Consider the following 13,738-nt stretch of genomic DNA (forward strand, 5'->3'; position numbering starts at 1 on the left):
TTACAGAAATATTATATCTTCAATTGGTAAAAATTATCATACTTTTTTATATTATCTACACTTTCTATTTCTTTAAATGATCGTAGTACTATAGCATAAAATGTTATTACAAAAAAATAATTATTAAATTTGTTTTTTTTTACTATAACATACTCTTTAGATTTTTTCACATAATAATTATTTAACACAATTTTATATATACACACATATATATACACACACACATATATATATATATATATATTATATAATGAAATATTACTCATTACATATATATATATATATATATATATATTTTCACGTGTTAAAATCATTTGTATATAACTATGTTGTACTATATGAGCATTCAGTAGGTCCTAAATTGCTTGTCCAGACCACAAAAAAGAAGTTGCAAATTTTACGGAACTGAAGCGATAACCGAATCTTGGCCACTTGTAATGCTTTATGGGCTCCATCATGTAATGGTGTGCCCCATTCAATTTTTCATAAATATCACATTCACCCCCATGATTTTTCGAATTAACATAAAATTTCGAACGAACTTCACGACGGTTTTGCGTTTCACTGATACTCAGATACAAGTCTTCCTCGATCACATATCCATAAATTTTTTTATTTCAAAATTGTTTGTTGAGTTCACAATTCCCTCCTCCATGTTTGACTCTATATATATATATATATATATATATATATAATATATTATCAATTTGAACCTTTGGTAGTCAATTGAAAATATAACTGGAAAGAAAGGACTGCAATACAAAACCCAAATTTGGAATGTGTGGACAAAATTGTAATGCCCGAGATTTTGATTTTGTTAATCTGAGATTATTGATTATGAACTGGTGTGATAATAGATGGACCATTCCGAGACCAGATTGGGCAAAGCATATGAATTATGTAATTTTTGGGCAGAACTATTGGCGTCCAAGCGGTAGTTTTTGACCGCCCGAGCGCTAATGTGCAACATGAATATGTTTCGGGCAGAAGATGCGGCGCCCGAGCGGTAATTTGTGACCGTCCGAGCGCCGATCGAGATGCAAGAAAATGTTGGACAGAACATTCCGCACCCGAGCGGTACATTACAACCGCCCGAGCGCCGCCTGATTTGCTTGAAGAATAAGCCTTCAAATCATGCAAGATATATATATATATATATATATATATATATATAAAAGTTAACTTCATTTCTTCAGAAGCTGGGGAAACGAACGAGAAAGTAAAAAAAAAAATCCTTACGCCTTTGCACGTTTAGATTTGTGATTTACGCAAGATCCGCCTGTCCGATTTTCAATTCGACTTCAGTACCGTGTTCCTATCGACGAGAGCGTCAACTGGACGTAAGTTTTACTACGTTTTGATATGATTTGAAATTATGATATTGAAGGAATCGGATATGATTCATATATGGTGTTTCTGATATATTAGACATCGTATAATCGAAATCGGATTGAAAAACGGATACCGTATAGAATTGTTATGATTTTCTGAGTTGATTTGATTGAGATGTGATATCATATTTGTATTGTATCGATTATGAGTTGTGAGAATCGATATCTATTGATTTGCATTGATGGGTATATTGAGATTGCACAGTTATTCTGTTGAAACAGAATTTGATTCAATTCTGATTATATCCAGTATTGATTGACTGGGGTATTGATATTGTACTCCTCGTTATTGCCATTTTCAGATTGAGTATTGACAGATTTGAGTCCGAGACTTCGACAGAGTCAGATTGAAAGAAAGAAATGTATAAATCAATGTTGATTCGGGATTGCACAACTCGAGTTAGATTTAACTTGAGTTTCCCTAAATCACATACTGAATGGTTATTGCATTGATATTTGCAATTCTTGAGATTAGTATGCTTAGTCTATTGATTTATAGCAGAGCATGTGTTGAGTCAGGGGCTGATGTGCCTAGTTATTGGCTGATGTGCCAAGTCTTCGGCTGATTCGCCAAGACACTGGATGTTTGATTTATATCGATGTCGCTTAGGAGTTGATTCATTCCTATCGCTGAAATTCGGTATATCGTACCAATGTCCAGGAACCGGGATCCCTAGAATAGAAATGAGTCGAGTCTGAGATGACGAGTCCAGAGTTTTATTTACAGCTTTACATCGATACATGTCTTCTGATTTGATACATGATATGGATATGTATTTCATGCTTTTATATGACTGCATGTTTACATTGTTTATACTGGGATTATATTCTCACCGGAGTTATCCGGCTGTTTGTTTGTATGTGTGCATGATAACAGGTGGGACAGGATCAGAGTCACGAAGAGAATGAGAGATTCAAGATTAGCATGGAGATCTGGACTTAGAGTAGATTGATTTTCAGCACTTGATGTAGTGGCTGAACTCTAGTTGGGATAAACATATGTTGTACATGATTTGTACTTTATGTTGATATTTATATCAGATTGATTACTTTACATTTCCGCATTTGTATATTTTTTTTAAAAAAATTAAACCCAGATTAATTAAATGATCTTAATAATGATTAAAAAGATGGATTAGATTCGGATCCCATTCCTCGCATGGCTTGGTGCGCTTAGCAGATATGATCCGCCACCATCAAAAATAAAAACAAAGTTCATCCATTGACTCAATACAGTTGATTATTTGTAAAATTCAATAATTTCCTTAATTTTACGCTAATTTATAAAGCCAAATATATTTGCAATATTTCGGGAGTTTATGATACCCAGCTTTTAATTTCATTAAATAGTTTTAGGAAGAACTTGAATCAAATTAAATTTCAAATTTATTAATTATGACTACATTTCAATTCTTCCCGATAAATATTTAAAAATGGTTCTCCGGTGTTTATTTTAACTTTTTTTAAAAAAATAAACTAATATGAAATCGTCTCATTAGTTAATTCTATAAGAAAGATTTCCAATTCAATTTGATTTATAAAAATAATAATTTTTATTGTAAATATAAACAAAATTAACTTATTACGGAGTACATCCCAAAACACCACAAATATATCAATATCCATTTCTATAGTCGAAAAAAGTTTTTAATATTTCAAAGCATTATATATACACATAAATATATATGCTTACAATACATATACATGATTATTACTAGATTGATTAATAAAAAAAGCACCTTCAATTAATTGATCAAATGCCCCGTTATCCTGACAATCAATTTATATAATTTTTTATATGTTACATTAAATAAAATAAGTTATTGTTCAAATAAGGCAGTCGACACCAGCTGTTAGTATTATAATATTAAAACTAATAATATAAACATTAAATAATGAGCATAATGATTTTGTTAATCTTACGAGTAGAATCTCATTTTGAAAAAGATTACCAGTCAAGATAAAGAATCCATTGACATTATTTTTGTTTCTTGTTTCTCAAACAATCCATTTACATTTTCTTAAAATATCATCGAACAATTGTCATAATTTTTTTTTCCCATTTTACATTCATAGATTTAATCAAGTTGGAGTGAATATTTTTAAATAAACTATATATATTATATATAATTAAAAAATATCCATTTATATTTAACTTGCTTTTGGAACACATAATTTTAGCAATTTTTATTATACAATAGTATAAAATTAGTTTAACCCCATGTACATATATACACACACACACACGTATATATTTCTTTATTCGTGTTCAGGTTGAAAAGCAAGTAGAAAAGGCAAGAAATGGTAAAAGCTTGTTAATAAACAAAACCCAACTCTCTCTTTCTTGTCCATTTCTTTTCGGGATACCAAACCTAACTTTAATGATTGTTGTTAAAAAAAACATGAATTCCTCTGTCATCATTAATTTTTTGTGTTCTTAACCAACAAGAACCTAGACTATGAGGCTCAAGACCCACCGCTTTGTATCATTGAAAAATTTAGCAGATTAATTAAATAAGCCTTGAAATAAAAGCACAAGAAGAATGACCAAAGAGAGGGACTTTCTTCCCTAGGCAATTTGTTGTCTTGTAATGAAACTTGGTTCTCTCACAGAAGATTAGGCCTTGTGCTTTTGGCACCTTGGAGGGTTCATCTTTACTAGTCTAAAAATAGCTCCTTTTCTGTCTTTTAGGTTATTCCGGTAAAAAGAAAGCGTTTTTCTCCTATAAGCTAAGCGAAAACCAGGACAGAAGAAGAAGAAGAAGAAGAAGAAGAAGAAGAAGTTTGAGAGGGAGAAGAGGGATGGAGATTATGTATTATCAGCAGCTGAGGACTGGTACATATAAAGACTCTTTGAAGGTTTTGGAAGCTGATATTCAGCATGCAAATGCTCTGTAAGCATCTTTTTCATCTGGGTTTTTTGTGTATACACTTTAAGTTTATGTGCACCCGTGTTTTCGTTTTATGATGGTTTGCGGTTAAAATAATTGTCTTCTAAATTAGTTGATGGATTAAACCCGAGCAGAAAATTACAGGCCTGCAAATTCTAATGCGACTTTGTGTTTGATGCCTCTCTTTATGGTAATTTTTTGATTTTTTTATATTTCTGGGTACAATTAATGATTTCTGCTTATTAGGTTGTATAAATTCGTCTGGTTGATACTTGATGGGATGATTTGTAAAGAGATATACCTGAGCTTTTTACATGTTATTTTGCGGTCTCTGTTTGTTGTTGGTTTTAAATGGTCTAGGTATTATCCTATCCATTGGTATACATGTATATCAGCCAGAAGTAGACCCACCCTGCCTATTGACACTCCTTTGCAATGGAGCACACACTACTCATAAGAATCTACCGTTACACATATCGTAGCAGTTAGAGCATATCTTTTAGTTATGGTACCACAAGTTGCTTATGGGTTGCGACTTGATGATGGTTTAGTCAAGAGCTATCTTCTTGGCCCCTTAGGTTCTTGCCTAATAATGCAGTTAATCCCATGGTCTTGTACTAATACATTAAGGCTTCTCTTGGTTAGCTCAATGGAACAGTAGGATGATAATTTGTTCGAGTCACGGAAACTTTTGATGTAAAGGGATAAAAATAAGAAGTGATAACTAATAATTGGTGTCCTCTGTTCACTGTTTCATTTCCATTTCCTTTTCATGTTTTGATGGGCAATATGCCCAATTTTGGGGTTGTTCCAATAATTTGACACAAGAAAGATATCATGGATAATTCATCAAACCACATGGATGTGGTTGGTAATGATCTTAAAATTCAAGTTATGACTGGGCCAAGGGATTCCAATCGAGTCGGAAAAGAAAATGCACCGAACATAGGTTATGTGGATATTAATGATCAATCAAACACCCTTATCCTAGTACAACTCATGTGTCAATAATAGGACTTGATAGAGTCTACACTCGTAGGAATCTTAATAATAATGATCCTGATATCAGTATATTTTCATATCAGTCCATAGTTTTCTGTTTTACCAACAATGTAATCTTTCTTATCATTCTGCCTGGTGTTGTTGACCACTAGGAAACGATGATCATGGAGATTTGTCTGGGCTAAAACTGGCTCTATACATCAAGTATTGGCATCTTCATTATCTTGAATTTGATAGTAGAATGAACTTTAAAAAGTGCCTGGGAAAGAAAGGCAGTTTGATTCTGAAGAGTGACTAGAATTGTGGATTGATAGAATGGGGCATCTGAAGCAAACTTAGCTCACTTGAGTTGTCGTTTGGCCCTATTAACATTATTGTTGGTGTGATGTAGAGACATTGATTTATGCTTTCTTGTCGACTTTACATTTTTTTTCTGTACGTTGACATCAGATATAATGATCAATTCCATTTCTGGAGTTGACTAATCACCTACGACTTTTTCCTTATGTTCTAGGGCTGCAGCGATCCCGAAAGCTAAGGGAGGTGCACAACTTCAGATGAAATTGGTTTACAATGACCTGGCACCCCTCCTCCTCCATTTTTTCCAATGGATGGACTGTTCTTGTACTTGTTTTTTAACCACATACTTGAACTTTGTTCACGTTCTTGTTTACAAGGTGCATCTTGTGGGTCGGTTGTTTTATTTTAACCGTAAATAAAACACTGAATCATAATGGTATGCTAGTATTCCACATTCTTCTTTTTTTTTTTGCAGGTGTATACAGATGGGAGACCAATATCAACACATGGAAGGAAAGCATCCATCAAAGACTTTTATGGTCTGTTGATATTTCTGTTTTCTCACTTCCAAACACAAGAACTTCTCCATACAAGTTAAGATGATTTTATCGCTGCTGAAAATTTGCAATTTTCAGCTATTATATTGCCATCCCTTCAGAGGCTCCATCACGATTTGGTTGAGCCTGCTGTTATTGACAATGAGAATATATTGGCTCTAAAAAACACTGGAAAGAAAAGAATGATAGGAGATGGTGGATTCCTTGACTTCGACTCAGAGAGAGATGATGAGTGTGGGATATGCTTAGAGCCTTGCACAAAAATCGTCTTGCCTAATTGCTGCCACACTATGTGCATCAACTGCTATCGTGACTGGTAATTCTCGTCACAAAAATTATGCTCCCATTTTTTGTGATGAAGTCTGTCGATTTGTCTCAATATTCTTGTATGATTTTGAATATGGTTAGGAACACAAGATCCGAATCCTGCCCATTTTGCCGTGGCAGTCTAAGAAGAGTTGAGTCACGAGACTTATGGGTTCTAACCTGCGAGGATGATGTCATCGACCCTGAATCAGTTTCTATGGAAGACTTGAGACGCTTCTACCTCTACATTCGAAACCTCCCCAAAGATTCCCCAGATGCTTTGTTCCTAACGTACTATGAATTCTTGATATGACGTTGATGAGATGAATGGCCGATGGCGTGACACATGGAGGCCGACCTTCAAATGTATATAAGAGCCTGGTCTGGTATCTGGTAAGAGGAGGTTTCCTTAGATGTATAGGGAAATAAACAAAGCTTTTATCTATGCATTGTTCTTAACGTAGACTTAATGCTATTGATGCTATGATTTCTTCGAAGTCCAATGGAGGATTTTGTTGTTTTTGTGTCTCATTTTCCTCTCTACTCGCAGTTGATAGTCGTAACGATATCTTAAATAGACGGAGAGGGGTTTTCGAACACTGAGACATCGTCTTAAATCTGGACCGACGACCACAAGTCATCAGCTACATATAAATTTTTTTTATAAACAAAAATATAATGAGTCGTAGGAGGAAGAAGACAGGCGTAGAATTTTTCCTACCTCCTGGTAGCTTTCGATGGTGGCCATAAAAAAAGATGTCATGGATCACAATAATAAAAACGTTAAATCTCAAAATGATATTTATTTTTTTTCGTCAAAAAAGTTGTACTTATTTTTTCGTTTAAGCTTAGGGTTTCCCTTTTAAAAATTTAATATCTTTAAATATTTCGTTTTCATAAATATTTGTAAAATTATTTTAAAACGTTGTATTGAAACTCAAAATAATAAAACTTTGTCGACGACCTGTAACCTATCTAGCACAATGGCATCGAATTAGAGCGTTTACAAAATTAGCTACTACTATAAGATTATTTTTTTATGACATGTGAACCAGCAATCGGTATCTTTCGGTGCACATCGGGTAAACCGTTGGGCAAATCACGCAAACCAGGTAATTAATAAACTATCAGTCTTTGCGACAAGCTCGTCCGAATAGATCTTGGTATGGAGAATTGAATTTTTGATCATTGATCAAATGTTCATATATTTCACTAACTCGAATACTACATTGGAAGCGTCTAAGATCATCTTTCTTTATAATATAGATACTATAGACATATAAGATATACCCTCCCATTTAAATTTTGTATTCACTCGATGAAAGCTAGCTGCTTCAACACTATACGAAAACATGTTGATTAGAGATATGAAAACATGTTGATTACTCTGACCCCATTTCATATCACCTTATCACTAAATCATTAATATAATATTTGATTCGTGGCATGAGATAAATCATATGGAGATAAATAATATTTTTTAATAATAAAAAATATAAAAAATGACAGTTACTATAATAGTTTGATTAATTTGATTAAATTTGAGATAATGTGATATTATCGTTTTGTGTTTTTGAAAATATTAATAAAATGTTTATAATATTAATTATTAAGGGGAATATTTTAATTTCAATTCAATGATTTGATTGATAGATTTGATAAATAATATGGTGCACCAAACATAAGATTATATTAAATAAAAATGTGGATAAAAATATGGATAAATAATATAGCGAACCAATTCGTACCTGTTTGCACAATATTGAATATCTTAGCCCAAACAATACCTTAACGGCGAAGATCAAGATCGTCTTTTGTGTTATGGTTATCGAGAGACTGATGGTATTAAAATCGCGTAAAATTATATCACTCATAGAAAAAAATCACGGACTTCACATGTGAAAACAATTATGAATCATTAGATGCACTCTTGAAACGATATCCCGAGGTCTCCTAGAGGTAGTTTAAACTCAACTCGGTTTCTTAATAGTATTAAAGTTTTATTTAATCTCTTCACGTCTAAATCTCCTTTGAATTTCCATCTTAGCTGTGTTGTTATGTACAAGGACCATCAATTCATCTTATCAAACTTCTTTTAAAAATTTCATATTTGGGATATTTATTGATCAGAATTTGTCGAGGGGAAGGGATGTGAGTGGACAAAAATTTCGATTTCGTTGAGTTGAAATGTCTTTGGATAAGCTCTTACGTAATCTTGGCAGCCTCAAATATGAAGATGAACGAATGACTTTTGGAATTCTTGAGCCAATTCATTAACTTCCAAACTGTCACATATTTTTACAAAATAAATAGACTAGGTCTCTTGTGAGATGGTCTCACGAATCTTTATTCGTGAGACGTGTCAACCTTGACGATATTCATAATAAAAAGTAATACTCTTAGCATAAAAAGTAACATTTTTTCATGGATGACCCAAGTAAGATATCTGTCTCACAAAATACCACTCGTTAACCCGTCTCACAGGAGTTTTCGTCAAATAAATGGACTAACAACTTCAGTCGGCCCAGTTTGTTGGATCACATCATTGCGATTATTTCTCGAAAATCACAATACAATCAATGTTACATCGTTAGCCCATCGCAAGCACTAAATCCTTTCTTTATTAATAAGTAATAATTATTGACTTGAAGTTGGTGTCCAAAAAGAAAAAATAAAATAATAGGTTTTTGGATCATGATGACTCGTATGGTGTACACTTTATCAATAACATTTTTTTTAGATCAATCTCCGCTATTTTTCCATGCACATTGATAAACGCTTGAGTTTACGATAAACTAATTTAACACAATGTTGTTAGAAGAATCAAACTTATGAGTGTCGAACAAACATTTATCTATTTTACCAACTCAAATACTTATATGAGGATGACAATGCGGGCGAGGATGAATTCATCGTCTATGTGTTTGAATCTAAAACTCATCATCGTCTCTATCTCAATCTTTACTTTTTTTTAATCAGGGATTCTCTGTCCACATCCATGCGAGGAATAAGAATAAGTCCTCATTTCGGGTTTATCTAATTGAAGAATCTCAATCCTCCTCATTATCACTTTAAATACTGATTCATTTGGTCAAAAAAAAAAATCTTCAAAGTTACTAAATAATACTCATATAAAAAATTGATCGCATACATAAATATCAATATTATTTAAACAATACAAAGATTAGTAATTCATAATTTAGTTAACAATAAAAATGAAACAACATTATTATCATGAGAACAATAAGTTGTATCGTGAACGAGATTTGACGGATATGAGTTTAAATTTTATTTTTCTGATTTGTTAATTATTAGAAAAAATATTATTATTATTATCATGGGGAGGATTAGTGTATGGGACAACATCCCCATATCTGCTCTTATTTGTTTCAAAATTTTGAAAAATCTCGGAATCCAAATTCATACTCGAAAATATATCTTTGAACCCGTTGGTGGATTTTCTCCGTGGATTACAAAAACACGGAGATAATCCATGAACCCATGGCGATTAATAATTTCATTGGTCATACTCAAATTAAATCCAGAAAGCTAAATATTGCTCTTTATAAAATGAGAAAAAAATTTGATTTTATAAATTCCCAAACTTATAATGTTCTATGGGTAATAATTTATTTTCCAAAATATTTAATTTAGAACAAGTTAACTTGACTGATAGATTCGAAATATTCTATGCGAAAAAAGAAAAGAAACAAGATGACTAAAAAATTAAAGAGATGTATTTAGGAGATTCTAAAAATTATATGAAGATGTTATTTTATATTTATTATGACTCAAATATTATATATAAAAATCTACTTTTAGTGTAGCATAAACCCACCCAACATTTAGATGTAGAAACATTAGCTACTTGGATGAAAACAGTGACAATTAGTTTTTTTCACATAAAAAATATATTCGAAGAAAAGTTGAAGCAAAGCTCAGAATTTTATTTTCGGCTCCAGATTTTGAATTTTTAATGGATTTTGTTTAGAAAAAACTATTCGAATCAATTTATTATATATATATATATATATATAGATTATAAAATAACTTTTGAGTAGGTCTCTTGTGTGATAGTCTCACGAATCTTTATCTGTGAGACGGATCAATCATACCGATATTCACAATAAAAAGTAATACTCTTAGCATAAAAAGTAATACTTTTTCATGGATGACCCTGATAAGAGATTCGTCTCACAAAATATGACCCAAGAGACCGTCTCACACAAGTTTCCGCCGTGACTTTTTAGTTAAAAGAAACAATTTAATCCCACAAGATTTTATGCACAAATATACTTAAAATTATTGTACAAATGTAGGCAAGTTATCAATATTTAAGTAAATATATATAGTTTAATGTGCATTTTTATATACAGAATATGATTTTTTTTTCCCCTTAACTACAAATATGTTAAGACACCATTTAATATGATTTTCTTAACCCACCGATTTTTTTAAGGAAAAATATTTTGGTGACCACACATTACTTTTCCTTGTTTATTCTTTTAATTTTTGCTGACCGATTGTCTTTTTCCTATTTATCGTCTGCCGTTGGGAACAATCATCTCGTGAGATAATTAATGAGCATCAATTACTAGGCTAGCATTGTCGCACTTTGAGTTGTCAATTTTAAAATCCAAAATTAATAAATAAATTATTTAATCGACTGTAAAACATATTTTCTATTAAAATATTCATAAAAAATATTATTTTTATGTTAAACATGTCGGAGATACCTAAGAAATAGTAAATATCATTTCATTTATGACAAATTTCTCTCATATGATTGCAAATTATGAAACATCCACGACTCATGATACAGAGGAAAAAATGTCGTGAATCAGATTTTTTATTTTAAAGTTTCAATGTTTAAACACATTTTTAAAGTAAAAAACAATTGATCAATATATTAAATAAAAAAAAATACAAAGGCCGTGAGAGGGCCTTTGCACAAATTTTCAGATGAAAACAGATTATTTAGTGAAGAAACTATCGGTAATAATTTCAGGATCACATCGGTTATGCTTTATTTAGTGAAGAAACTATCGGTAATAATTTCAGTATCACATTGGTTATGCTTTATAAATTTCAACTTTTCCCACGTAATTGTAAATGGTCTGAACCTGGCAACGATTATTTTAACGGTAAATTCCAAAAAAATAAATCTGCCAATCTTTCAATTAAGATTCAGTACCTAGTCATAATTTTTTAGAAATCAGTACCTAACAAATCTATGCTTTTAGTTTTAACTCCTCACAAAGCAAAAGTTACATTTTTACCCTTTATTATTTAAATAAATATATTATTTTAGTCACAAAAATTACATGAATCTTCTTCATTTAAAATATAATTTTATAAAAAATTTGTTTCTCAATTATCATGGAATAAAAATAAATACTTATTTTGATATATAAAGTACCTATTATGGGGTTTCAGATACTTGATTTCGCTCTTTGAATACTCCAAATAAATAAAAAAATACTATATTTTCGAGCATTCACCATAAATTCTGCCATTGTTAGTCTTTTCATGAAAAATACATTAGGATGAGTTATTCATATCATTTTATTTTTTTAGAAAAAACATATGTCATCACTCATCTTGGAATAAAATTAAGTATTTATTTTGACCTACAAAATACCTATTTTGGAGTTTCAAATGCTTGATTTCACTATTTTAATAATCCAAATGTGTAAGAAAATACTGGATCTTCGAGCTATCACAATAAATCCAATAATTGTTGGTCTTTTCATTGAAAATACATTAATATTACTTATTCATGTCATCTAATTTTTTAAAAAACATAGTTTCTCACTCATTGTTGAATTAGAAAAAGTACTTATTTTGATCGATAAAATACTTATTTTGGGGTTTCAAATATTTGATTTGGTTATTTGAATACTTCAAATGTGCAAGAAAATACTTAAGTTTAAAGTAATATTAAGTAACTTTTGATGATGTCATTTGTGAAGTTAAAATGTGATACTTAAATTGGTACAAAGAGTATCTAATTAGAGTCTATAAATACATGATTTTACCCCGTAAATACTCATATACAATAATTTTAGGATGCCAAAAAATAATTTGAAGTTAATATTAATTGACACCGATGATGATATTCGTGAAGTAAAAATGTGATACTTAAATTAATACAAATAATACATAATTCAAGTCAACAAATACTTGATTTTACCGTTTAAATAGTCAAATTCGATTGAGTATGTAAAAATATATAGTTTGAAGATAATATTGAATGTTCTTTGATGATAATATTTGTGAATAAAAAAACGTGCTACCTAAATTGGTACAAATAGTACCTAATTTGATTTCACATATACTTGATTTTGTCTTTTTAATACTCAAATTTGATTATTTTGGTATATAAAAGAATATAGTTTCAAGTAATATTGAGTGACTTTTGATATGTCATTTTTGAAATTAAAATGTGATACCTAAATTAGTACAAAAAGTATCTATTCGAGTCTACCAATACGTGAAGTACTTAATTTGGGCAAAGACTTGATTTCGTAAATGAGATACTCATAATATGTACTAAAATACTGGATATTCGAATAAACAACGTAGGTTCACCAAGTGTTGGTATTTTTATGGAATATATATTTGGATGACATATTCATCTCATTTAATATTTTTTTTATGAAAAAACAAATTTTCAAATAAGTATGAAAATTTTAAAGTACTTATTTTTACTTAAGAAGTACCTAATTTGAGTTTGCAAATACTTGATTTCGTAAATGAGATACTTACACTATGTATTAAAATACTGAATATTCGAATAGGAAAACGTAAGTTCAACAAGTATTGATATTTCCATATAATAAGTATCTGGATGACATATTCATCTCATTTAAAAAAAATGTAAAAGAAAAAACAAATTCCCAACTAAGCATGGAAATTCTAAAGTACATATTTTTATTTGAGAAGTGCCTAATTTGAGATTAAAAATATTTGATTTAGTATATGAGATACTCATAATATGTAATAGAATACTGGATATTCGAATATGGAACGTAAGCTCACCAAGTTTTTATCGTTCCTTGGAAGATGCTTTTGGATGACATATCCATCTCATTAAATTTTTTTTTTTGTAAAAACAAAAAACAAAAACAAAAACAAAAACAAAAACAAATTCTCAACTAAGTATTGAAATTTTAAAATACTTAGTTTTATTTGAGAAGTATCTAATTTGAGTTTGCAAATACTTTATATCTTGAATAAGATACTCACAATATGTATTAAAATACTGGATATTCGAATAGGCAACGTAAGA

The 13,738-nt window shown here is 30.6% G+C and overlaps 1 protein-coding gene across 2 annotated transcripts; it reads left to right on the forward strand.

Annotated features, from left to right (window-relative positions):
- Window positions 1-3,732: 3,732 nt before the first annotated feature.
- On the forward strand, window positions 3,733-6,975 carry LOC142533210 (E3 ubiquitin-protein ligase AIRP2-like). 2 transcript variants are annotated; one of them, XM_075639890.1, is made up of 5 exons: window positions 3,733-4,285; window positions 5,799-5,961; window positions 6,060-6,123; window positions 6,220-6,457; window positions 6,550-6,975. In XM_075639890.1, exons 1-5 carry the CDS (start codon window positions 4,194-4,196, stop codon window positions 6,758-6,760), a joined length of 768 nt encoding a protein of 255 aa, XP_075496005.1. In that variant the 5' UTR covers window positions 3,733-4,193; the 3' UTR covers window positions 6,761-6,975. The 2 variants fall into 2 exon arrangements, with proteins under 2 accessions (XP_075496005.1, XP_075496006.1); XM_075639891.1 differs by lacking the exon at window positions 3,733-4,285 and adding an exon at window positions 4,454-4,472.
- The last annotated feature ends 6,763 nt before the right edge of the window (window positions 6,976-13,738 follow it).

Source organism: Primulina tabacum, chromosome 18 (assembly GCF_025594145.1).
Source record: "Primulina tabacum isolate GXHZ01 chromosome 18, ASM2559414v2, whole genome shotgun sequence".
In the NCBI taxonomy this organism is placed as follows: domain Eukaryota; kingdom Viridiplantae; phylum Streptophyta; class Magnoliopsida; order Lamiales; family Gesneriaceae; genus Primulina; species Primulina tabacum.